The following is a 22,803-nucleotide window of genomic DNA, read 5'->3' as shown; positions in this document are numbered from 1 at the left end:
AAACAGAGCTGAATATCTGTTTTGTACTTTTGTAATTGTAAATTAAAATGATGATTTATATAGCACCAACATGTTCCCCAGAGGCAATTTTTATTAACACCAGTCCCTATTCAAGTGGACAGGGCTGAACCAGAGATAGGCAGGCAGAGCAATACTATCAGGCCCACCTCTGGCCATAGGGCTTACAGTCTAATTTCTTGATGACATGCACACAGGGGCGTAACTATAGAGGAAGCAGACCCTGCGGTTGCAGGGGGGCCCAGGAGTGTAGGGGGCCCAGTGAGACCCTAATTAATTAGCAATTTTAATATATCTTGGTAAAATAGGCCAACTTATAAATATTTTGGGGCCCTAAATTGAATTTGCTATGGGGCCCAGTAACAACTAGTTACGCCACTGCATGCACACACTGCTTGGACCTCCAGTTTTACCAGAAAGGTTCATAAAAAAAGGCAGAAAATTAACTTTGTTAAATGTGTTCGTTTGCTATCTTTTTAAACCAATGGATTTTTCCTCTATTAATATTAAATGTGTTGCATTTCTCTGTTGGTGAAGTACTTGAAAATAATATTTATTGACTTGTCTGTGTAAAACAAAGGAACTTCGTTGTATAAATGATGATGTGATTAAGAGTAATTGCTTTGCAAAGCTAAGCCAGATTTGTACCATTTCTTAATGACACGTAGCCTCATTTTCCCCATTCATAAATTAAATAAAATACAGATAAACATAATATCTGGCAGATTATTTCATCTTGAAGCTGGTCATATAGAATTTGCAGGGTGTCACACTGTATCCAGTATGGCCAAACCACACATCAGCATATTGCCCTGTCTACTGATTTTGCAGAAGAGTGGCTCCATCAGTCGGTGGCCATACACTTGCAAGCTGGGGTCACCTACATCATGTATGTTGGATTACTGACTGTGGTGAAATTGGAATTGTTTCTCCAAAACGTCTTCTTGAACCCACTAACAATGTTTGATCAAACAGTATGGGAATAACTAAAATACAGTCCCATCACCTCAACCCCCAGACTTTCAGCTGCTGCTTGACCTGTGGTTCTAAACCCGGCTTCCATATATGATACAAATAAATGAAGTAACCCCTTCAACACACTTGTCAGCCTCTGCTAATAACAGTCAAGGTACAGCAAGGTGGCCATCGGCGCACTGATAATATCATTCAAAAAGATTTTTCATACGATATTCGGTGCATGTATGGTGGGAGATGAGCAGAAGGATATCGGCAGAAGACTTGGATATCGGTTGGTTGCATGTGTAGATCGGGCTGGCCAGAAACTTTTAATCGGGTGCCCATGAAGGCACAACGGCCACTGTTAGTGCGGAATCGTCAGATACAAGTAGAATTCTATTGTTTCTCCCTGTATATCTGATGATTCTGCTCGACACGTGTGTATTGTAATGGACAATCTTTCCAGGAAATATCGCAATTGTTACATCTATGGCCACCTTTACACCTTCATAAAAGCTATACTTGTCCTAAAGCAGAATTAAAGCCTTACAAAATGATGGATCGCTCCTGAGTTTTGATGAAAAACATATGACCTATAAGTGATTTTCTTGTTATTGTGCTGATTGTTACCTACAAAGGATTATTGGCCTATTCAACTGGCATCAATTGAGTGCCATAAGGAACATGACTATATAACTATGATCACTTGCTTAATATAATGAAGTATTTATCAGAACTCATGTATAAATACTCATGTTCTTCATTGCCTTCACTCTTTAGGCAGGAGATAGAGCTGGAATCTCAGTGCCGGTGGGTGTTAATTGTGGGAGGCAAGGTTACGGGGTATAATAGCTCACACTTTGTCCTCAGATCTTCCCAGGCCCAAAGCTGTCTGACCACTAACATCACTAGGCCTGAGCAGTTTATTAAAGCTGGCAACTGCCTGCTCTGCTTTCTCCCACTGTCAGTCACGATGACAAGAAGACGTAATTGATAGTGGCAGCTGTAGGAATGGTGTTTTATATTTCCCTTGACTGGACACAGTGAGAGCTGCATGGAGTTACTACTTGTGTTCCCTTTCTAGGAAGCCGTGTGCTTTGTAGCACAGCAACTTGTTTAGAAACCCTTTGTCGCTGCTGTTGCCAGTGTTTTCTCAGCAGCTCTGGCCAATCATTTGCACTCAACATGTTTATGGAAAATGGACAGTAATTAATATATATATATATATATATATATATATATATATATATATTTATATATATTTATTTCTATATAAAATAGGGCTTTTACAAATTTGTTGTACTCATTTGCCTAGTACTACATCAATATTTAGCTACTGGGAAATTTTAAAATAATTACATTTGATTTTTGTTTTTTTTCAGTAACTCATCTGAATGATAAAATAGAGGTGCAGGCTCCCTGCCACCCGAAGGTGTCGGGGCTGGAGCGAAGCCAAGAGTTGAATACAGAGTTAATCTTCATTCCGCCTGTGCATAGTCCTCAACCTCCAGCTGTTGCTATTGTCACATCCGCCTCCTCCACGCCTGCATCCAGCACCCGGGCAAGTCCTCTGGTGAAGAAAGAGTCGGCTGTTGTACCCCCAGCTCCTCCACGTCTCACCCCTCAGCCTCGTCCTCACTCTCGTCCATTGTCCCAGGCCCAGGTTTTGCCTCTAGAGCTTCGTGCTCAAAATCCTATCCAGACACTTCATAACTATACTGGGCATCAGCCATTGCCACTTACCGGAATCACCAACCTCAGGTAACACTGCTTTATCTCTACTTGCTCAATGGTCTTCAGCGGGCCAGAATAATCAGCAAGCAAGTGTCTAAAATGGCACATATCTAGCACTACTTCTCATTAATACTATATATTTTCAAAAAGCAAACGGTTTAGTGAAGTTGTAGTTGGATAAAAGAATAGCTATAGCATAGGCCCACACCAACAAAGAATTACTAATGCACCAACTGAATTAGAGAGCCCTTGGCTTCATTTCTTTTTTTTTTTTTTGGTCACTTTTACAGATGGCAGATATTTGGTATTTACCAAAAGTACTATCAAATACAGTCAAAGAACCCGTTATTCCTATATCTCCAAATTACGGGAAGGCCATCTCTTATAGACATTATAAGTAAATGATTTCCTTTTTCTCTGTAATAATAATACGGTAGCTTTTACTTGATATTATCATTTACAAGTATAGGAGGCATAATAATCCTATTGGGTTAAATTAATGTTTAAATGATTTCTTTAGTTGACTTAAAGTATGGAGATCCAAGTTACAGAAGGATCCCTTATCCAGAAAACCACAAGTCCCGAGTATAACAGGTTCCATACCTGTAGTATATTTCTAATATTACAGTTACCTGTTTGTAGATGGCCAGTTTGTTCTTGTCTTGTTTCTGATTACTATTCTTTCTTTTATATTCATCCTCTACACAGTCGGAGCAGCAGTGCCAGCAGTGCAGCAAGCATAAGCCTTCCCAAGCACCTCCCATCATCACCTCAGATTCCTCCCCACCACCCATCTGGGCCTGGCCTGCCGCTACCCATTAGCAACCTTGCTACCTCGCACTTTGCTCTCAGATCGCAGGCCCAGCACCACCCAGCCATGTTTGCACCCCCTCCTACGCTGCCTCCACCACCAACATTACCCACTAACGGCCTTGTTATTCCCGGACACCCTGCTGGAGCAGGTTACTCAGGTTAGTACCTCTATTCTACCGCCAATTGGCTCTTGTACACACTCGCTTCACCTGAAATCTCCCAAGATGCGCCTGGAATCCATGTATATGTTACTGACATTTTGAACATTGGCATTGTGTAATACCGTGGATAATATTTTGCCATCTCTAGTAACCCATAGCAATAAATTAAATATTTGTTTCCTCCTTAAAGGAGAAGGAAATCTACCAAAGCAGTTGCCAATAGATTAGCCACAATAGTGCAAGCTATAACACTATATTTATTCTGCAGAATGCTTTACCATGACTGAGTAAAAAGCTGACACAATGCCACCCATTCTGATTAGACATCACTTCTTGCCTGAGTCTCTCCCTGCTCACTCATAGATCTGGGCTCAGATTACAGCAGGGAGGGGAGGGGGAGAGGAGCAAACTGAGCATGCTCAAGCCCTAGCCCTGGAGGTTTAAGCTGAAAACAGGAAGTCTGATACAGAAGCCCATGTGTACACAATACAAGGAAAGAAATGCTGTGTTTCTTTTGACAGTTGGTGTATTTATATAGACCTTTCTGATAAAGCTTACTTAATTTTAGCCTTCCCTTCTCCTTTAAGGCTGCTCTAGATTAGTAAATACTTATTTCTAGTTGATGTATTATAGTAGTCCTGGGCAAATTTTGGCCTTGATAACCCCTGTTAACCACAAAATATTTTTTTTGTACTCAGGATAGGCATGATTTTGTGGTTTAGCATTAAGTTTTATATACAGTATTACACAGAGAGCAGTATACTTCCACTAGTCAAAATGAAAAGTACATGTCGGTTTGAGATGGGGAGAGAGAAAAAAGAGACGCTACGTATCTAATATGTAATAAATGTGGCAAGGACATGCATTATGGTTGTCACTAGCAGTTAGAGTTTAGCTGTGTAACATCTAGCCTTTTATATTGTGTACTACAGCTCCCAGCATCTCACTAACAACCTTCTGTAGCTAGAATGGTGAGAGTTATAGGTCAGCAATATCTGGTGGGATGCAGGTTGTCCATGTGTGTAATGATTCAGTTATTGGATATGAGATGGCGTGAGGATTCCCAGTTACACAGTATTCAAATGGGTACAGTTTTTAGCACTCATACGGCTAAAGCTTGCCATAGACTGTCATGTTTACCTGACTGAGGGCCAAATTGGGACTGAATCATACTGAGGGCTGGGGTACAGCTGTCAGGATAGAGCTGCATGAGTGCACTGAGAAGGCCCTTGCCCAGCAGGATTTTCTAACCAGACTGATCTATATCAAGAGGAGGCCCCATACATGGGCCTGTGTGAAGCCAGCTTAAGGCAAGTCTGTGAAGTTATTTTTTTTTTAAATACCCTTGTACTGCAATCTTAAAAGTAATAGCACTGTCATCCTGTTTAGATTGTGTGTACTGATGATATGGGTATCACTTTACACAATTAATAGTTAACAGTAAATGTTTGTTCTTTTTTTAAATTATGGAATTGTAAATTGAAACGCCATTGGCACAGGTGTCCATGAAAGCAAGTTTTATATAAAGTTGTATTTATTTACAGTGAGGCCCAGTACCATGCAATTTGCCCTTGGCACTTCCACACAATCTGTTCCGGCCGCCATGGTGCATTAAAAATACTACTTTTCCTAAGCCACTAAAGCTCTGCAGTACAACCTAATCTCTGCCCTGAATAAATGAAGCGCCAGCAGGCCTCTCCCAAATGGCCAGGCAGAAATTCACTTAAACAATAAATTGCTCTTTTATACTGTTCATTATTTCAGATGTCAGTGTGTTCAATTTGGGTGTAATTAGTAAATCACCTCCCTGACCTTTAAAAAACATGAAACTGCAGCCAGGTCCATCGTTCCTAATAGATAGTAATTCTTACTCATTAATGACTAGCCAGTAATTAACATTTGTATATCTTTTGTGCATGAAGGAGCATTTCAGTGGGATGTATGAATATTTGTATAGTGGATTTGGTGAATTCTGACTATTCTGTCATTTTGCTTCAGTTCTAAACCCACCAGCAATAAGTATATATTTTACCAGAAACCACTGAGCCGTGGGTTTTACCCTTGTGATCATAAGTTCTGTTTGGTCACTGCCACCTTTTACTCACAAATGTATATCTTTTACATCAGCAATCGCATCAATATTTATAAACCAAATCGATATGTATAAGGACACAATTGAGATTAGTGGGTGGGGAGCACTGACGTTTGGGTTTGGCTTGTACTGCATTTATACAGCCCCATTGTGTTTTCTCCTGAGATGACTCATGGTGTTCTTTCTTGTCTTTAGATACCAGCCTGTTGATATCATTCAACCAACCAATCATGTATTGCCAGCCTCATTCGGGGATTCTGATTGGTACTTTGTCACAGGCATCTCTCTTACCTCCACCAATGAGTCCTCACGTAGAAAACCACCACAGCATGACCTGCAGAAACAGGGAATGCCAGGTGAATATCTGCACTTCTTCCTTCATTGTCTTTGGGGAAACTGATGGGCCGTGGGCCTCTGTGTCTTTTTTTTCTCTCTGTCTCTTCTAGATCATGAACTTCTCAGGCAGGAGCTGAACAGTCGTTTTTTGGTTCAGACCTCGGACCGGGCAGGTGCCCCTCTCAGCTCTGTGCCGCTGCTGAGGGCAGAGTTTCACCAGCACCAACACACGCACCAACACACGCATCAGCACACATTCACTCCATTCACATGCAGCCTGCCCCCGACGCAGCTTAAGCCGCCAAATGCACCCCCCATGGTGCGTACCCCAGCCCGAAATGTGAGGATAAGTAGAGCATCTAAGTCCACTTCCCTCTCCCTTCACATGATTAGCTTTTGGAAAATGGGGTCCGTATGGATTCTGTGAACATGATATTTCTAAAGGGGAAAACGCTGTAGCATATCTGTTCATAGCTGTATTGTCACTTGTACATATGTTGCAGTGATGCATTATTTCCCCATAGAAACTCTTAGCATAAGGCTCCTTATCCTCTTTATGATTCTTAGTATCCTGGGTTTTTCTGACTTGTGTACCAAGCTGTACAGGATTACATGCTGCTCATTAGGAAAAGCAAATTATAATGCAGAAGCGTAAGCTCATAACTCAGCACATAACTAGGACTTTGGTTTAAGTTCCCAAGTATAGAGTAGAAAAGATACGTTCCGGACGTACATTTTAAGAACTCAAGTTCTACTTTGCTTCCCCAGAAAAGAAAAAAAAATGATATACTTTTTGTATGTCGGTTATTCAGTTATAAAAGAACGATTGCGATTTGATTAAAGTAACAACGTCCAATTTCTGGAATCCTAATCTGAAAATACTGACAATTGTGGTTCTGCAACTGCTAGTGAACAAATACATTGTATTCTAATATATAGATGTTAATGTACATTTATTTGTGTTTTTTCTCTTATTGTACTGTTAACATACAAAGTTGCCTGCACCTCAAGCCACTGGGAGATAGAAAAACTGACACAGATGGAAGAATTCTGGGGGGAGATGCAGGGTTGGGACCTCTTATCCAGAAAACTCCGAAATATGGCAAATTATCTCAGAAATGTTCTGCATAATAGATCTGATACCTGTATATATCATTAAATGTGTCTCCTTGTATGTAGAAGGGAATTAATTACTTTTGCAGGAAAAGATAATTGGTCCTTAATGTGAAAGAATTTCTGCTGTGCTCAGATTTAGCCTAGAGGATATTGAACATGTTTTAATTAATTTTCAGTGTAAACAGATGTTTTCCTTTATCATTAGCATCCTTTATTGTTAGTATCCTTTATTTATAGGCTTTATGAAGAAGACTTAGTATTGCTCTGCCAGTGGATCTGATCTGCGCTACATTTAATCAGCTGGATGAGATCTGATAATGGGGGAAATTATGCTTTTACATAAGAGTGGATACTTGCTAAATTGAAATGAAATCACTGGTACAAGGACACTACGTCCTGTATCCAAATCTGGCAGAGCACAGATGTAATAAATACCACACCGACCAATCGTATCTTGGTAGAGCGCTGAATATTTCAGCAATTCAGTGCCAGTTTACTATATGCATTGTATTCGGGTATGACTAGGATTAAAATGTATTTGCAGATTGTGATATTCCAAATTGCTCAGTGACAAATGTTTAGTGTGAGTAACTGTACCCATTCCCATTGTTTTCTCTTTCATTTCAGTTTGACAAGTATACTCCCAAGTTAGACAACTCTTATTTCCGTCATTCCAATGTGAGTTTCTCATTGTTTATAGCAAAAGTACTGTATTTCTCCTGCTGCAAAATGTTCTCTATTGCTTTGCTGCTTTTTCCTTCCTCACGGCAAGTGACTCGTGTTCAGTCTTCGCTCACTGGGTGCAAATACTTCACATTGACACAATAAGGTGCTTCTTTATAATCAGCCGAGTCTCTGAATTCTGCATTGATCTTTATTTGAATTCATGTCTGTTAGATCAGCCTTTATACTCAATTCCTGCGTTTGGTGCATACTCCCTTTGCGAGTGTGTGCTTAGTAGAACTACTCAGGCTTTTATCTGAAAGAGTATCCAAGTTGCTCTTGCGTTACAGACAAAATCGCACAATGTCTCGGCTTACTTGATGTTAGAAGTTGATATACTAATATATGTTAATGTAATATATATGTAATATATGTTACTTATGGGTCAGACCTTACTGATGCATCTAGCACACAAAGCTACACCTATTCTTCTATTGATATAAACTATATTATAATATATTGGGCCTTTCCTTAGTCCACCAGCTTTTTTGTTTTATTTGCTGGAAGCTGTGTGTAAGTCCTTGTTCCATCTGTGTATTATATTTTTTGCTTTCTTGTAAAACAGCTTTTTGTTTACCCTCTTAATGTAACATAAGCTAATGGCAGAGTTTATATGCAACATGGGATATTCTCTTCCTCTCTACCCTGCGGTGCCTCCTGTCTGTGTCTCCAGTAATGATCCCCAGTCACAGGCACAAGCCCCCTGCAGAAGCCTTGAGCTACTCACTCCTGCTATAGATGCTGCCATCAGTTTATAGGAGTCTCTAGGATAAATAAAAGGATTTATTCAAATGGACAGAAACATTTTAAGTGTGCTTGCAAGCATGTATGATATTTAATCATGTTGTGAAGATATTTGATACCCATAATTCCACCATTCTCTACCCAGTGGACCAAGTTTAATACAGGGATAAAACACATATGGGGTTATGTAATAAAAAGCACTACGTTTGCCCAGGGGCAGCAACCTATAGCAACCAATCAGCAGGTAGAATTTAGTAGTCACCTGTTTATTTTAAATAAAGACTGGAGCTTGGAGCACTTAAATAAAAAAGTGGTAAAATAGTGAAGGTAAATAGTGAATCATTATTCCTGCTCTTCAGTTAGCATGTACCGAGGCCACTTAACTATTCACCATCATCATGAACAGCCTTGTGACCTCATCTCATTGGCTTGACCTGAAGCTGATTTTTAGCTTCATTTACACTGAACTTGGTGTTGATTGTCTTGGCTCCAGTTCAGACTGCCCATATACCCAGCTGGTTGGATTCACACTGTCTAATGTCTTTAAGAGTTGTAAGGACGGACCAATGTTGTCCCACCATCGAAATACATTTTGAGTCAAAATAACAATTCCTACTCTATATTGGGCACTATTGTATTTTCTGGCTGGAAATTTGCCTGCATTTTACTAAAGCATTTTTTTTTTCTAATTTTCATGGTTTATCTGCTTGGATGAATCCATTAAGTTGAACAGTTTCTGAAACAGTTTATTTTTAATCAATTTCACATAAAAAAAAAATTGTCACAAATATTGATCGCAGAAAATTGCTTGTTCTAAAGACGGAGAAGAAGATTTTTGTGAACGCTAGTACAGTTACGAGACTTGTTCTCCAGAATGCTTAGGACCTTGGGTTTTCCAAATTATTAGGAATTGTCTGGAAATTGTTTGTAATATGGATCTCCATACTTTAAGTCTAGTAAGAAATAATGTAAACATTAAATAAACCCAATAGATTGGTTTTGCTTCCAATAAGGATTAATTATATCTTAGTTGGGATCAAGTACAAGGTACTGTTTTAATTTTATAGATAAAAAGTAAATCATTTTTAGAAATCTGGGTTATTTAGATAAAATGGAGTCTATGGGAGATGGCCTTCCCATAATTCATAGCTTTCTGGATACCAGGTTTTCAGATCCCATACCTGTACTTGAACAGCTTCACTATTTCCCATAGACATTATGGTTGTGCAGTGTAGCTAGTTTGACTTGATTGCATTCAATGTGCACTGGGCCCAACGCACAGCCTAGAGCAGGGACATATAAGTTACAAGCTGCAGAAGCTGATATTGATGCTGTTAGTGTTAGACTCATTGCCTTGCTATATATACACAGCCTTTTTGCTGCATGTTTCTACGTTGAGTCACAAAGTGTCTTGCTTGCTGCCTTATTTCATGTAGTACTTAAGCTTTTGTATATTTTATGTACTGTCCTGTAGCAACTTTTCCCATTTCCATTAAAATCTTTTTTATTTGTTTTCTAGTACTTTCCAGGATATTCAACTCCAATGCCAGGGATGCCTCCAGTGCTTCCACATTCAGGTCCCTTTGGTTCTCTTCAGGGAGCTTTTCAGCCTAAGGTGAGCTTGGGGGCACCATCTAATAGTCGGTTCATTTTCTACCTGAAGATCCATTCAAGGGGGTTTACTGCATTTTCAGTAAAGAAAATGCAAAGGCTTAAGGTATCAATGAACTATACATTTATGTGCAGCAGCAGTAAATAACAGTAAATATATCAGTGTTAAAGGTATATTCTGCTAAATTAGGTTCAACGTTGCTCTCTTGTCTGGGGGTTGGGAGATCCTGTGGCAACATTACTGTCTGTCTGTTATCTGGGGTTCTCTAACACTTAATTCTTATGTATACTTTCCCAAGTACAGCAGTACACTTTGCATCCACATCTTTTCCATTTAGGGACATCCCAACCCCACTGTGATGATGCACAAATACTAGAAGATATTCCTGGATTTCCAGGGTTCACTCTGAGCATGTTCTGTCTACTGACACCAGCTAGAGGGCTGGACTGGTATAATATCAGCAGCGATCAGGGAGCGTATATTTTAGGAATGGGGCCGCTCTCTACACCCATTCACCATTGACCTTTGGTTGTCTTTTACTGATACCTAGCAAGCAAATGTTTGTTTTATTAAAATCTCCTCCTTCATGCAGGTTGGAAATGCAGAGCATGTTAGAATCCTCAAAAAATAGGCTGCAGCAATTTTCAATTGATTTTATTACATTTTCTTCTCAGACATCAAATCCCATGGACGTCTCAAGCAGACCTGGCTCAGTTCATCACACACTCCTTCAAAAGGCACCAGGGGTTTGTATAAGTTTATTTATTTATTGCAATACACCCACATAATGTAGAGTACAGGTATGGGATCTGTTATCCCGAAACCCGTTATCCAGAAATTTCTGAATTACAGAAGGGCTGTCTCCCATAGACTCCATTTTATCCAAATAATCCAGATTTTTATAAACTATTTCCTTTTTGTCTGTAAAAAATAAAGCAAGTGCCTTGTACTTGATCCCATCTAAGATAAAATGAATCCTCATTGGAAGCAAAACCAGCCTATTGCGTTTATTTAAGGTTTACATGATTTTCTAGTAGACCTAAGGTATGAAGTCCAAATTACGGAAAAACCCCTTATCGGGAAAACTCCAGGTCCCGAGCATTCTGGATAACCGGTCCCATACCTGTACTTCAAACCAAATAAAGCAACTTTGGTATGATAATAGACAAAAAGCAATTTATTGTAGTGAACTATATGAGATGAGATTACTGACGGAGATGTTTGCTTTTTCTGTAGGTAACTGATCCCTACAGGACATCAGTAAGAGTAAGTTGTCTGCACTTAAACAATTTTATTACCAGGCTTGGGGGGGGGGCAAGGATATTCTGGCTGGTAGTGTATTGATTAATTCAATTCAGATGGAGTAGAATGAGAGAGGTTTGATCATGTTTACATGTGACCCTGATAATCCTTTAATCCAATAGGTTTAAATACCTTAAATGTGTAGGACCTGTCACACTGTAGATACATATGCATTCCACATGAATCTGCACTCTCCTTCTCTTACCTCTCTCTCCTAGTATGGCATTTGTTTATTAGTACTGCCCAACTCATGACTTTACTTATCCCGGGGAGTGACAAAGACCTTGTATTGCAGATCTGTTACTAGTGTGAAGCATATTTACTTTTCCGTATCGCCCAAACCCTATGTTTTTGTGTTTTTTTTGTTTTTTTTTGATGAAGATCGGTTGTTAATCCCACCTCCTGTTGGCGTTTAGATTCCTCTACTGCCTGAGGATTGGGACGTTCCTAATTAACATTTCAGTTAACATCTCCGACAAAAGATCAGGCAGATAGACCTTAAGACTGCATGTGTCAGTGTTTAAGAATATTGTGATAAATTCATAAAGAGTAAGCAATTGAAAGCAAATCTGTATGGCCCCTTGGATCTGCTTGTGGCCATAAGCCTAGCAATCCTTTTGCCTCTAGCACTCACTCCAGTTTCTCTTGCTTTTTGCAGAAACCAGGCAAGTGGTGTGCAGTACACGTGCAGATAGCATGGCAAATCTACCATCACCAGCAGAAGATGAAGGTAAATGCCTTGCATTAGACATGCATGTCTTGTCACTAAGCCCGATACATAGGGAGCCTTCCATTTCTAACACTACTTACTGCCACATTGGCCTGCACATTACGTGGTCTAGGTGCTATGTCCCAAATTAGATTTCCCGGTAGATTTACTTAGGGATTTTGTTTTTGAAAATCAGCATCGGGAAACGGTTTTCATGGCTGTATCCTTTAGCTGGTTCCCCTGCAGAGTACAACAAAGGGATTCGCTTCTATGCCCAGATGCAAAACCCGAAAGGTGCTGCTTAATTAAAAAGCTGTATCAACGAAGGAGAAATAATGAGGATGTGTGGCACAGAGACTTGACATTTTATCCTGTACCTAGCGAGTTTTTCCACTGAGCTTTTTCTGCCTACAAATAATCTAATTTAGAAAATCAGCCAAAAGGAACAGCCTAGATAATGAGGAAGCAAAGCTTGGGACTGCGCTGGTGTACAGCGATGCCAACGTGGGGGGAGGTTGTGTGAATGCTACAGGCACACTTTGTAATGAAGCAGAAGCATTTAATACAGCTCCCTGTAGATTGGTAACCTTTTCACAGAGCCAATGTATGAATACACTGTGACAGTGCTGGAAGGGATGACATAGAAGATCTGTGGGTCACAACATTACAGAAAGTCTATGTAGCAGAAAGGTCTCAGCTTGGTTTGTCAGGGAATAGGAATGAGTAGTGGATAATGGACTGCTCCCAGTGCCACTGCCTCTGTTAATGTCCAGCCTGTTGGGCTGCTGAGAACGTTATTCATTTGACCATATACTGAAAGAGGTAAGAGTGTGGAAAAGTGTCTAGATCTGAGCTCTGGGCTGATATTCTTTTCAGAAAGACAACTGGGAAGCTTCATAGGGCATGGCAGGCTCAATTGCTCCTGTTCCAAGTGAAGTTAAAGTTATAAAAACCACAGGGGTTCCATTTAGCACTCAACCTATGTGATACATGCCACCCTTCTGCTAAAGAATAACATGATAATGAAAAGTATTAATACTAAAGAGTATTAACATTGTGTTGTTGTGTATAACGTACGTTCATAGTTCTGTTAATGCATTTGTGATTTTCATTCTGAGTTCTGAAATGCTATTGTTGTACTAAGATCACCGCTAAATGATTTTTCCTGACTTGATGTGTAGCGTGAACTTTTACAGCAAATGTCAATGGATCCACACAAGTTGGATATTTGTGGAAAGCTTGATCTGTTCAGCAGACCCCCTGCTCCAGGAGTCTTTCCAGGATTCCCCTACCCCCATGACTTGGCCAGGCCGCTCTTCTCTAGTACAGGTAAGAGATGCCATGATATTGATATGATATTTCTGTAGGACTCAAAACAGGGCACATTGGTTCTTTGTTTTCATTGCAGCATTCTCAGTTGTGACGCTGGCTTTCATTTTATGCTATAACTGCTTTTACTCTTCTGGGAAGGCTTTCTGGGATTTGGGGATTTGCCAAATTAGTTGAGGATCAGGCCTGGCTTGCAGTTGGTGTTTCAATGTATCCCACAGGAGTTGAGTTGAGGTCAGGGCTCAGTGCAGGCCAGTCAAGTTCTTCCATTCCCACCTCAGTACCCATTTTGTATGACTCTTGCTTTTTGCATTGGGGCATTATTATGTTTAAACATGAAAGGACCCCCCCCCCAAAAAAAAAACTGATGCCACAAAGTAGGAAGAAGCATCATTGTCAAGAATTTGTAGCTGTATTTATCATTATGGCTTGCTTTCAGAGGAAAAGAGCCCCAGCCCCAACCATGGAAATCAGCCCCAGACCATACTGTATTCCTCTTCCACCTAACTTTACTGTTGATATTAATATATTCATAATGCATCTACTAAACCCCAGCAAAGCTTTCAATCTATTGGCACACACGCTGGGGTCAAGTTCGATTATAGAGGCCCATTAATCTTGCCATCTTGCCTGTATGTGAGTAGAAACCCAACTAAGACAGGACAACCTTTTACAACACAAGTAGTAGATGTATAGCAACTTAAGACCACTTAAACCAGCCTTATGCATACCAGTAATGAGTACATGTATCCCAACTGATGTCCATAGACTGTGGATACTGATTCAGAAAATGCTGAAGCCCCATGTTGTTCAATGCAAAGTACAGAGGAAGATGGAGCCGCAGCTCTTTATGCACAAATAATCATAACAATAACATAACTAACTCTCTGTGCCTGTCTGTTCTACCTGTGGGAATATTAATCCTATTTTAAAACGATTTTCCTTTATCCCTAATGGAAAAGGCAGAAGGACTAACTCCATTCTGTAAATCTACTTGCAGATCCTGCCTTGCCTATAGGTAACAATTGTATTGCTTCCTTCCAGCACTGTCCCATCAGAGTTAAAGTGATGCCGACACGTTTACAAGATTTTATACAAATGTGTTTGTCACATAACAGACCGAGTTAGTAGTGATGTGTGGGCTCGGCCGAAACCCACGGGACCACAGGCTTAGGTCTGACTGGGATAGAATTGGCCACTAAGTTTGCTTTCTGGCTGCTGACAAACAGAACACATCTGACATATACATTGCCCTGTACCAGGCACAATTAAATTGAGCTATCGATTTCCCAACTGCCTTCCTGCTTAACAATAAAAGACTGATTTCTAAAACAGCCAAACGGCAGTAATTGAGGTCTGCTCCAGCCTTACACAGGGGAATGTCTTGCAGCGGGTTACACAACCACTGGCTGAAAATGTTAAATTATCTGCTGAAAACATTCTTTTCTGAAATCCATTTTCCATCTGTTCGCAAGTTTGTCCTTTAATAAAGCACATTGCCATTATTCCTGGAGGGAAACCATGAACAGTGTTGCTCAGTTTCCTCAGGAAAGTTCAGTCGGGGTCACTCCATGTGGCTCCTCAGTGGGAGTATTCCCTGTGTAACCCGCCGGCCGCACAACTACACATGTATCCAGCAGCCGTTATGTCTGAACGTGCAAAACTATTGATTTATGATTCAGTGTGCCAACGCTGCCATGAACAACGTCCCCTGGAAACCATTATACCAGATTGTAACTTCTCTGCATTTTCCCTCAGATATTCAGGGAACCCTTTGTTAGAGAGAGAGGCATATATTTTCTCCCTGAATGCTTCATCTCGCCGTGTTATTTTAGCAGCTTTATTACTCCTGTGTGGTCCAGTCTCATATGTGAGTAGCGTGAATGGCTGCCATTGTATATAAAGTGCTACTGTGCATTAGCCACTACCTTCATCACTGGCCTTTTATTCTGCACTCTCAGCACTCCTACATTCATAAATGCAATTGTACTTGATCCTAAGCTGCACAGTGCAGGGTCCCTACAATAAAATCAATATATACGCTAGTCAGGAATGCAGTATAAGGATCACCTTTCATGAGCGCTAAAATAAGTTTACAGTAGTGCAACTGCATACTTAGACTGGCTGGATATGGAATAACTGACATCTTTCTAAAAGAGAACTAAAGACGCACAACGAATTAGGTCACCGTAGTCCTTTGTGCTGAGCATTTGCCAACCATCAGTGTTACTATATTGTGTGTGTGTGATTGGTTTGACAAGGCATTACAATGATGGTCTGATTAGTAATTCAGATTTGCATTACATGACAGCATATAATCCCCCTGTGCATGAGAATCAGTTAGGAATCAGACCTTTAGCATCAGCTTCTTTGCTAGATAGATGTAAGATCACGTTCTGATGATGTGTAGATGGTTTCTGATGACTCCTAAGCTTAGCCTCTCAACAGGAGCCCAGCGCATACACACTGCCCCATTTACTGACACCAGACAAATGTTCACCTGGGCAGTTATCCATAGCAAGCAATTAGTGATTCGCTTTGCCCAGACAGCTGCAGGAAGAACAATAAAATAAAAACTGTGATTGGTTCCCAATGGTAACTGCACTCGTGCACATTTGCCCAGATTTCTTCCTTGCCATCCTCTTTTAATAAAAAATGTTCAAAACCTGTTTTTGCCCTGCATGGTACATACATATCAGAAGAGATGATGCTCATCAGAAGTAAAGTCTAATCTGTGAAGGACAATATCAATAAAGATAATATACAGTTGCATCACCACTAAACCTATAGATGATTTGCGTGTCTCACATGTGTGCCATTACCTGTACCACTGAAGCTTGCACTCACCATGGGAAGGTATTGTGCAAGCTGAAGGTTGATTAGGGGAAGGGATTTATTCAGAGAATACAGTATATGGTTATGTTGCTGTTTAGTGCCCCTGCCATTGAGGCTGCTCCAGTATATGTCACGGCTCTGTATTTAGGGAGCGGATAAATAAAATGGCTTGCACACAGCAGCTGCGTCATTCTTCTCTCCTTATCAGACAGGAGGGTGACAGCATGAACCATTGCTCAAGCCGAGCTCCCTTGTTACTCACAAGAGCCCCATCTATCTCCGGGTTTGCCATCTGTAAGATGGATGTGCAGCCAGCTGTGAATCGTTCCATTTAATAAGCAGCCGACAGCTCTTAGGGCTCTGTTAGTGGCTTCACTTGGAGAAGGCTTATTTTCTTTTCCTTTTTGTCCTGGGTTAGCCGTGTTTGGGAGCTCTAAACAAATTCCTTTTATTAAGAGTTGGAAATCTTCAGGGATCAGAAATAGGCATTTTCCGGCACAGACACTGTTCTCTGAAGTGGAAAATGCTTTAGTGGCTTAGGATGCCTTTGTACAGATGCTTGTCGTTGCCCTTCAAGAAATCGTTTGTACGGCTGCCTGGAACTCTGCTTCAATCATGCCCTCATATACAATGAAACCTTCCCAAAAAGCTCTTTCATTTGTTTTCACACAATAGAACACAGTTAACACATGTATGTGCCTCTGTGAATGAAAGTGCATTGCTGGGCCTGTGTTACTGGCAGCCATTCAAATGCATCTCATATTGTATTTCTTTTCAGCAGCCCCTTCTGTACCTCCTGCATCTGTTTCTATTTCTATAGTATCTGTATGTTTGTGGCCATCTTTCTGTTGTACAGCGCTATGGAATTTGCTGGTGCTTCATAAACACTTGATAATAATGTTAGTTAAGCGCACAAGGGACAAACTGTACAGATACTGTATGCTTCTGCGTATTTCCCTTATAACTGTTGGATGTCAGTAGGACAACTCATTTTATATGAAACATTGTGTAGCATGTTGAGGGGAAGGCCAAATAGCAGCTACTGATAATGAATATGTCGTTCTCTCCTGGCAGGATCCACACACCCGGCCGCTGGCCCTTTTGGAGCATCTCCGCATCACAGCAGTTTCCTTCCCACCAGCCACCTGGCCGGTAAGTGTAAGTAACATGCACCGCTCTCACATTCTCATTTCTATCCAGTCGTGTCCTTGTCTCTGTGGGTTGGTTGCTTGCAGGTAGTATCTGTAGCGGGAAAGCCCGTATGAGAAAGTCGAGGGGTATCGCTTTATACCTAGTGGGTTCTACTTGTGTATATTGTAGGGGGTCCGGGTAGAAGTGAAGCAGCTTCCTGGCAGTACAGGAAATCAGGATCTTAAGCAATAACAACATTTCATTCTCCCAACTCTTTAATCCATAAATACCTACCAAATAACCCTAATATCTCCTTCCATGTTTCTGTTTTACCTGAAAAACAATCCTGCCTGTCGGGGGAACTGTATTAGTTATTGTAGGAGAGGGATCTGCAGATTCCCAGTGCAGTGGAAACCAAATGCTTTGTGTATGTGGAGGGCAACATGACTGCCTTTCTGGACGTCTTCTGAGCAGCCCCTGCAGTTTCCAAGGCAACTTAGGATGGCCAGCCTGGGGCCCTTAAGCTTCTGTTTGTACTACAACTCCCAGTTAACCCCATGATAGGCAACACTGCATGTTATTTAGCTTACAAATGATCCCATGGCATTTAAGATCTGTATTTAGTGAAGGCCTATCCATTACTATTGATGGTTGGGAACACCAGCTCCCTTTCTCTCCCCTGCATACTTACTTACTGGTGTAAACACTGCACACCTCTATTTGCTGGGCTGCAGCTGTTATATGCCACAATTAACACACACACATACACACACATACACGCACACACACAGCGCAAGGCAATCCCCTAGCCTAGTCCCTGTGTACAAGAGAGAGTGGTAGGGGCATGAGTGCGTTTCATTCTCCAGTGCACTTGGATAAACGCCTCTTCAATCCGTTTGCCTTTCCAGATCCATTTAGCAGGTCAAGCAGCTTCAGCGGCCTGGGGAACTTAGGCAGCAATGCCTTTGGAGGATTAGCCAGTCATGCTCTAAGTAAGTAATGGCTGAGGGCTTTGCAGTCAAATGTAATTAAGGCCGGGCACGAGAATTCCAATTCCTGCATCCTGATTGGCTAGCCGTTGCCCAGGGGAGATGAGGAATAGACCTCTTTTAGGGCACATGATCACCTTTCATCTGCATATCCGCCCAAGTGCTGGGAGGCAATTCTACGTGTGCTTTGGTGGCAGTGGTGCTGTGCTTGTGATTTGCATAGAACTGGCGCTACGAGAGCATTCACATTGAGCTCTCTTCCACTCATTGTAGGATCCTGGGATTTCATTAACCCTTCACTGCCAGGATCAGCTGCTGTGCAGTGGAGGGATACACCGATGTCGGGCTGAAAGCAGCAGTGCCATTACTGTTCACCGTGTGACTATCGCTCCTGTGCAATCTCCTTGTGAAACAGCCAGTTGCAGGCTTATGTCAAAATAGCTATTTCTGAAAGGGACAGTAACACCAAAAATGCAAATATATAAAATATAATATATAAATATATTTAAATATAATCTACAGTTTGGCTGCATTTATAAGCAGCATGAATAAAAAAAAGTGTGCTGTAATTCCTTTTATACTCCATTCCTACTTACATCCATTTTCAGCAGAGAAAGTTCTCACTGAAGGACTTGTGGAAACCGCCTGTCACTACTGGTACAGCCTGAAGATGGGCTGAAAAGCTGTGACTGACAGTTTCCACTTAAGTTTGGGGGAGGCAGCACGGAGGGAAGGAGAATCTGCCGGATTATTAACTTTAAAGCCAACTTTATATAGCACTGAATTGATGATATTCAGAATACAGTGGTTAGTAATAAGACTTCTAATACCCATAAGTATTTTATTTGCAGATTAACATTTATATAACGTGTTTTTACATTTTGGTGTTATTTGCCCTTTAAATTGTTGCCAACAGGTACTGTTAATTTCTTTATTTTTTTTAAAAAAAACGAAATCTTCCCCCTTATCTGATGATTTAAACAATCAAGCCTTATATTTGTGTTGCTTAGAAATTGCATGGCGGTGAGTGTTCCTTGACTCCTATCTGTTTACATAAGCTGAGTTTGCTTGGTGGCACTGCTGCTTTAAGATAACTGTACTATATATGTAATTCTCCTGCTTAGGTTTTCATGACAATATATATTTTTTTTTTGTTTGCAAATGCAGCTCACAACAGTCTATTTGCTCATAAAGATAGCCCCGCTCTTCAGAATTTCACCAGTCCCCATGAGCCATGGAATCGTCTTCACCGGACGCCTCCCTCATTCCCAACTCCTCCGCCATGGTCCAAAGTTGGAGACCAGGAGCGATGTTCTTCTGCCTCCAACCATGACAGGGATGAGAAGAAGGACATTTTGCTCGCCAAGGATGAAAGAGACAAAGAAAGGTGGTTGCTCAGGGATATCCCAGTATCCTGACATGTTTCTGCACAATTGTGTTACTTAGTTTGATATGGTTTATAACTGAAATCTGAGGATTAGCAAAACATTTGTGATGAGAAGAGTAATGTACAAGGCTAAATGAAATAGTGTGAAAATGAGCCAGACAGCTGGAACTATTCTTTATATTGGCCTCTGGCCCCACCGAGACTGTAGGACCTGAACTTTTCCTTTAATTATAAGCTTTTATTAAGTATAAATTTTCTTCAAATTAAAAAGAGACACAAAGAACCCCTTTCTTCCCACTGGTCTCTGATATAAATCAAGTAGCATTTAGACATACAGTGGCTTGCAAAAGTATTCACACCATTATCCAATGCCCTTATTTGTCAGCATGACGAATCCTCCGCTGCCATTTTATTCTTTGTAATATTTTTATTTCAAAGCAGTGAAACTCATTCTATTATATGAAATAGTTTTATGTCAGAAAAAACATCATTACACTGGTTGCATTAGTATTAAATTGCCACAGTTTCGTATTAGAGACACCTCTTGCTGCAATAGCAACCTTAAAGAGGCGGTATGCACATTCACTGGCCAAGGATTCTATATGGCTGATTAAAACAACAGACAAAGCCCTAGTCATCATGTAGAACAAGGGGCTACACTGCTCCTTTATTGGGGTGGGTATCGTTTTAGGAAACTCAAACTGTATTTCCCTGTATTTTGCACTTTTCTTTCTGTTTTATCAAGATTCCTAAATCCCTACACAAGTGTCACCCTACTAACCTGAAACAATCTGCTTGATTGGGCTTATTTTACTCCCACACATTGTTCAGGCTGTTATTGCTGAAAAAGGTGATTCTGCAAAATACTTCAGTATTTATCATGCAAAACAGCCAACTAGGTAAAGGGAGACACATTTCCCATTCCTTCAGTATGAAGCCAAAACACTGAACTAAATCATTTTGTTTTTCAGGGATATGCTGGACAAGAGCCGCCATCATTCAAATCGATCTTCTCCAGCATCAGCCCCAGTCAGTCATCAAATTAGCAACCTCATTCGCAGCAACAGCCAAACTCCCAGCGATTCACTCAGGCAAAGCAGCATGGGAGATCGGCCCAAAGACACAGAGCGGGAAAACTCAGAGAGGCTACGGGAGCCCCTGCAAACAGAGCACAAGATCAAGGAGAGTAGGTCACCAATGAAGGATCCCCCCAGCCATGATAAAAGGGTCTTAGAGGATGGCAGCAAGCCTGTCATCCAGTCGGTATCTCCATATGGAAAGCCAGCCTTAAGTGACAGCTTAAAGCTCAGTAACCTCGTTGGGAAGGAGAGCGAAAGGAAGCCGGAGCTTCCCTCAGATCTTCAAAAGATAAAAAGTGATGTTAAAGTTAAGGAAGAACGCAAGGAGGATTCAGATGTATTGGTCGTGGGCTCAGAACCACCTAACCCAGCCAGGACAGTAGAACTGCAACCACATGCCCCCCATTCATCTTTACATGGGTTAGCATTGCATCACACAATGGCAGCCTCCATGCCTCTTCAAATGAGTGGTGTACACCCCATGAGCAACTTAAATATGTTGGACCGCACACGGGTAATGACTCCGCTCATGGCAATGAGTCCCCTGGCAGGCAGAGAGAGGCTGCCGCATACTGGCTTCGGCTGGGACCCGGTGAGGGATCCTTTACGAGACGCTTATCGCAATCTTGACCTGCAGAGGCGGATGGATTTCCACCTGCGAGCTGAGAGCATGCACAGATACCCAGCAACAGCCGGTTTTTATGACCATGAACGGGCATATCGGGACCGAGAGCCACATGACTATAGTCATGAGCAACTTTTAGAAGCAAGGAGAGAGCAGGAGCGACTGCGGCAGGCGGAGGAGCGTGAGAAGGAACGAATGCACCTAAGAGAGGAGATTGAGAGGGCACGTATGCATCACCTCCACTCCTCTCCACTTGAGAGCCACTTGGCACACATGCCATCATTTATGCCTCACCTCAGCAGTGTGCCCTATCCTAGACTTAGCCCTTCTAGCGCCATGCACAATGGGATCCTGAACCGGACCCCACCCACAGCGGCACTTAGTGCTCCCCCACCCTTAGTACCAGCCAGTAACACGAGGCCCGCCTCTCCCCGCAGGACTAATCCCCTTACAAACTCTGAAGCACGGGACTTCTCTCCCTCCAGAAACCCTAAGGAAGTGGAGGCACGATAGTATCCTTACTTTGGGGGAAGTCAAACCCAGAAATAACCCATACATTTTAAACGTGTCCTGTATGTAAAGACTTTTACAAAAGTGCACTGCTCAGAACCTTCTCTTCTTCTCTTTCCTCCTGTTTCTTTTTTTTGTTTTGTAAATGTAAATTTGTAGGCTAAGCACACTTTTTTCCTTTGTCCAGGGGGACAATTCAGGGGTGTGATATATATGTTCCAACCTGGAGGTCAACGATTCTGCGCTTTAGGTTTTGGTCGAGTGACTATTTTTCTGACATGGTAGGCCCATTAGCTGGTGGGATGTGTCAAGTAAGGGGGACCTTTTTAAATGGATTTTGTAGTTTTTACTGAATTTTGGGTTTTTTCGCTATGGTGTTCTTAGTCTCTTCTAAAAAAAAAAAAATAACTTTTTTCTTTAATTTTATATTAGTTGCATTTTGCCTCATTTGTGAGGGAGAAAAAAAAAAGGAAATCTGTTCTTTCCAGAACATCCTTAAGGGTATTAACTGCTTCACTACGGGAGGTATCTACAGAACACTGCAATTCATATTTATACATTACGCTCTGCAATGGGACGCAGGCACCTCCAGCACTGAAGG

At 41.3% G+C, this 22,803-nt stretch overlaps 1 protein-coding gene across 11 annotated transcripts in view; it reads left to right on the top strand.

The window, feature by feature from the left end:
* The window catches only part of LOC108716118 (autism susceptibility gene 2 protein), a 312,040-nt gene extending 289,447 nt beyond the window's left edge, over positions 1-22,593 (top strand). For 3 of the 11 annotated variants that reach the window (XM_018262260.2, XM_018262255.2, XM_041567109.1), the window contains 13 exons: positions 2,358-2,736; positions 3,418-3,680; positions 6,222-6,451; positions 7,855-7,905; positions 10,214-10,309; positions 10,981-11,052; positions 11,543-11,572; positions 12,267-12,338; positions 13,499-13,646; positions 17,556-17,639; positions 18,521-18,604; positions 19,769-19,988; positions 20,960-22,593. In XM_018262260.2, the coding sequence (XP_018117749.1) occupies positions 2,358-2,736; positions 3,418-3,680; positions 6,222-6,451; positions 7,855-7,905; positions 10,214-10,309; positions 10,981-11,052; positions 11,543-11,572; positions 12,267-12,338; positions 13,499-13,646; positions 17,556-17,639; positions 18,521-18,604; positions 19,769-19,988; positions 20,960-22,205 (2,975 nt within the window). In that variant the 3' untranslated portion in view covers positions 22,206-22,593. Of the gene's footprint in view, positions 1-2,357; positions 2,737-3,417; positions 3,681-5,970; positions 6,132-6,221; positions 6,452-7,854; positions 7,906-10,213; positions 10,310-10,980; positions 11,053-11,542; positions 11,573-12,266; positions 12,339-13,498; positions 13,647-17,555; positions 17,640-18,520; positions 18,605-19,768; positions 19,989-20,959 lie in introns of all 11 variants that reach the window. The other 8 variants (XM_018262276.2, XM_018262269.2, XM_018262264.2 and 5 more) reach the window with 8 other exon arrangements.
* The last annotated feature ends 210 nt before the right edge of the window (positions 22,594-22,803 follow it).

The sequence above is a fragment of the Xenopus laevis genome, chromosome 1L (genome assembly GCF_017654675.1).
Source record: "Xenopus laevis strain J_2021 chromosome 1L, Xenopus_laevis_v10.1, whole genome shotgun sequence".
Classification (NCBI taxonomy): Eukaryota; Metazoa; Chordata; class Amphibia; order Anura; family Pipidae; genus Xenopus; species Xenopus laevis.
Note: the sequence above shows the minus strand (reverse complement) of the source record. Positions and strands in the feature narration are given on the sequence as shown.